We start from the raw sequence: 4,238 nt of genomic DNA on the forward strand, positions 1-4,238 counted from the left end.
ATCTAATTAAATAACCATTTTGCGGTCTGTGAAAGACATCACAGTCAATGGGAAAACAGTAAAAAAAAAAATTTTTATCACACATAAGGATACATTATTTTTAGAGAGATAATTGTCAGCTCACTTACTAAAAAGCACTTAAAGTAGAGAGTGTTCGCAAAGAAACAAAGCTTTGATAAAATGCTACATACTGAGATGTATTCCCAGTTTGTACTTAAAGTGCAAAACACAATATAGTGGATATTTCTGTTTCAAGTTTGTCACATTAATGTTAATAAAATATAAATGCTTATTTGTTAAAATACTGATATTTAGCAAGAATGCAGATTTCAAAACAGCACATTATGGAAACACACATCTTTGGATAGGTACTGAACAGCAAGAAACTATATTTTTAAAACCTGGATGTAGCTGGTTTAGGCAATTGTCAGCATTTGAAAAAAAGAGGTATTCTACTCAGGGAACATACAAAATTGTAGCTTTCTTTCCTGGTTTAGTATTATAGTGAACTTAAAAAGAAAGGTACTGTTTTGAAAAGAACAAACACATTATGGCTGCATTTTAAAAGTACTTCTTGGAATTGTAAATAAAGCCTAATGTTCAATTTTAAACGGAAGACAAGATTGAGAAAAAAAAAAAAAAAGTACGCTACATAGAATATATATATTTATAAAAAATAAAGCTTTTTGTTATAAGATTGTGTACCAAAAAAAATATATATACATTTCAATGAGCAGTAATTATTAATATATAAATATATTATATAAAGTGTTTATCAGCATCATTCATTCTGCGTTGATTTTTAAGTCTTTTTTTTTTTTTTTCTCTTTTTCCTGATTTGTTTGTTTTAGTCGGAAACAGACAAGCGAGTGAAAACCACTAGCCGCCTGTTCCCCAAGCTGTCAAAGGTGGGGGATTCGGAACCGCTAAGGCTGCCTGAGCTGTAACTGTCCCGGTCGGAGAGCGAATCTTCCGAAGCGCAACGCTGGAGTTTGGGGCGTGGAGCGAATACATTCTGGTCGTCTCTTGGACTCATTTTGCCGAGGGGGGGCTGGACGCTTTTTCCGACGCCACAGAGGCAGCAGGAGCTGTTGTTGGGCTCCAGAATATGAGGAACGCGGTTGAATTCGCCCAGGTTCTGATGGCTTTTGCAAAACTGGAACGCGTTCTTGGTCGGCTGTGGCGCAGCGTCGCTGGTAAAGACTGGCAAATGCAGCTCGGCAGGAGGCGGCGACACCGACGGGGCACGCGTGAAACCCAGCGGGTCTTGGAGAGATGGAGGAGGGGAGTTTCTTGAACCCAGGAAGCCGGCAAAACTGACACTCTGGCGGAACTGGCGCGTTTGCTGCTGAGGCTGCGGAGTCTGGTTTAGTTGCAAGCCGTTAGAAGAAGCAAGCCTTTCCTGGTGGAGAAAGTGACAGCGGGTTCCGTAAGGACAGTAGCCGAAGTTGTAGAAAGTACGGCACATCTCGGTTTTGTACTTGGGGTGACGGTTTAGGGTACGCAGCTCGCTGGCTCCATGGGCGAATTGACATTTGCTCCCATACTTGCAGATGCCGCTCTCTTCAAAGCTTCGACAGAGCTCCGTCTTGTAGCGGTTGGACGGGAGAGGTGTCTGGGCACTCAGCGGTGGAAATCCCGGGGGTGGAGGCACAGCTAGGGTCTTGGTCCCTCCGAATCCCGAGGTACTATTATCCGTCAGGCTTATGGATCGATCAGTCCTGAACTGACGGAGACTCTTGGTGGGTTCTGACTGGCTCCAAGGGTTGATGTCTAACGACCAGCAGGGGGCGTCGTCGAGCTGTTCCGCGCTATTGAACATATAACTGGAGCGCCGGTAAGATGAAGCTGAGGGGTTGCTGTTTTTGTGGCCGATAGAATTTACCTGTTGCTGCTCCAGGTTGTATGAATCGTTCAAAGTCATGTTTATAACGTTCTGTTAAAAAAACAAAACAAAAAAATACAATTAGTCGTAACATTATTCGACCATAAAAACACTTAAAAGAACGTAGTATGATTAACCCTATATAACCTGCTGAGTCAACATTAATAATGTATATCTATCTATCTATCTATCTATCTATCTATCTATCTATCTATCTATCTGTTTTTTCTTAAAGTGGTCTTTTTTTTGTTGCATTACTAAAACTGTGGGTCAATACCAGTTATACTTGAAAAGTGAACTTTTCATTAGTTTTTTGATTAATATAACTAAATTCAGATCAAGCAAAATAGTGTCCTTTCAGCAGGAAAAGTCGTCACATAGTCACACAAACCAGTGAAACAAAGCACGAACGATGCCTTGTTACACACACACACACACACACACACACACACACACACACACACACACACACACACACACACACACACACACACACTATTTTTAAATAAATATAGGCTGTATGGTCGTGCAAGACATAATTAATGCTACTAAGATGCTCGGTTGTCTTCTATTAACTTTTTTCATGCATAAAAAAATAATATTCTTAATTTTTATAAACTTTTAGATTCTATAGTGTAGTAACTTCTCTATAAACACCGCATTCAAATGTATTTCTGATACACAAAATATAGACTTACCATCAACAATTGTTCATCAAATCTTTCAGACATTTTTTATTTTTTTTGTAAGTCCAGGGAAAATGGAAATCCAAGGCGCTCTGTAACTCGTACTAAACGTCTTGCCTTTAGTGCTCTGTCAGTGTTTGCCTGTAACCAGCACAAGCCTACCCTGTCAGCCCTCGCCTGGGTATTTATGCGCTACAGGGCGTGTTAAAATTGTTGTCATCGTCCTTTTCGCACATAGTCGAAACGGGTGACACCCACTGATGCACATGTACATGTTACACTATGCTTTAACTTAAAAAACAAACAAACCCCAATCACTGCAACTTCCCCGCCGCCCGGGGGGGTTAGTTTGTTTTTACTACTGTACACACACACATATATATATATATATATGATATTATTACATAATAGACTCATCTATACAATTTGTATCATTTAATATATTCATTAATTTGATTAAAACTTAATACATATTAAACGCATTTGAAAATGAACATATTTAATATGTGTTTTTAAATCTGCATGATGTCAATAACACATAGTGATCAAACTCTTAAGTTATTATTATTATTATTATTATTAAATTTAAAAAAGGGTGCACTTTTTTTTTTTTTTATAGATTTTGCTTTACAGTAACTTGACAGCATTATAAAATACCGCTCCTTTTTTGTTTATTGCCCGGATCGTTTCGCCGGGTTAACCTTTTAATTCCCTGTGAAACTTTTGTCTTTTGTTTAAAAGGTGGTTTACCAGAACCCGCCTTTGTCATTTCCCAGCAGCTTCGGAAAGCCTTCGGTTTTGTTTGACTTCTTGCCTGTAATGCAAGTCCTCACCGATAGAGGGCTCTAGTGTTAACACCAACAGCATAACCGGCGTTTTATCATAGTGAGATTATCACGAATAAAACTGTATTTGTTTTGTTTTTAGTCATTAAACCGACTATTCTTTAAAATAAAAAATTCTATAATACGCACATTTTTTTTTTTTTTTTTTTTGGTTTGCGTTTACAATTCTAGATCTGCATATATATATATATTTGATATCTCCATTTTTTTTCTTTTAAACAGTATATTGCTTTCATAATGTATGTTGTGTTTTTTTTATTTGTTGAGGTTTATTTTTATATGGATTTAATATGTCAATCATATTATGAATAGGGTATCAGTGTTGTGTTAATTATTTTAACAGAGAGAGAGAGAGAGAGAGAGAGAGAGAGAGAGAGAGAGAGAGAGAGAGAGAGAGAGAGAGAGAGAGAGAGAGAGAGAGAGACATTTTCACACAGGGCTGCCTATTGTTTCTATATTACTGATTACAGACCGAAAATTGTTTCAGCTGAAGAAGAGACTTTGAAAAAAGCTTGTGATTAATTATTGTTTGGTAAATTCAATAAAAGGTATCGCATCATTTGAAAGGAGGTTTGGAAGGAGGTATAACTGCAGTATAAAGATTATTTACGCATATCCATGAAATATTTAGTCATAGTTTGAAATATTTGAAATATTTATCATCACCCAATTTTGGTTGATCTACACAAATATAATTATATAAACTAAATGTGCTACAAAGCTTTTATGAAACTTTTTTTTTTTTTCCTGGAGTGATTCTAGTAAGCATTTTATGAACAGAGTACACAGATTTATTTTAAGCACAGCCGAGTCATTAAACGC

At 37.1% G+C, this 4,238-nt stretch overlaps 1 protein-coding gene across 1 annotated transcript; it reads right to left on the reverse strand.

Annotated features, from left to right (window-relative positions):
- Positions 1 to 734: 734 nt before the first annotated feature.
- Positions 735 to 2,741, reverse strand: LOC121303845 (mRNA decay activator protein ZFP36-like). Its single transcript, XM_041234672.1, has 2 exons — positions 2,584 to 2,741; positions 735 to 1,936 (listed from the first exon to the last, which is right to left on the reverse strand). Exons 1-2 carry the CDS (start codon positions 2,614 to 2,616, stop codon positions 848 to 850), a joined length of 1,122 nt encoding a protein of 373 aa, XP_041090606.1. The 5' UTR covers positions 2,617 to 2,741; the 3' UTR covers positions 735 to 847.
- Between the last annotated feature and the right edge of the window lie 1,497 nt (positions 2,742 to 4,238).

This window comes from Polyodon spathula, chromosome 35 (assembly GCF_017654505.1).
Source record: "Polyodon spathula isolate WHYD16114869_AA chromosome 35, ASM1765450v1, whole genome shotgun sequence".
NCBI lineage: Eukaryota > Metazoa > Chordata > Actinopteri > Acipenseriformes > Polyodontidae > Polyodon > Polyodon spathula.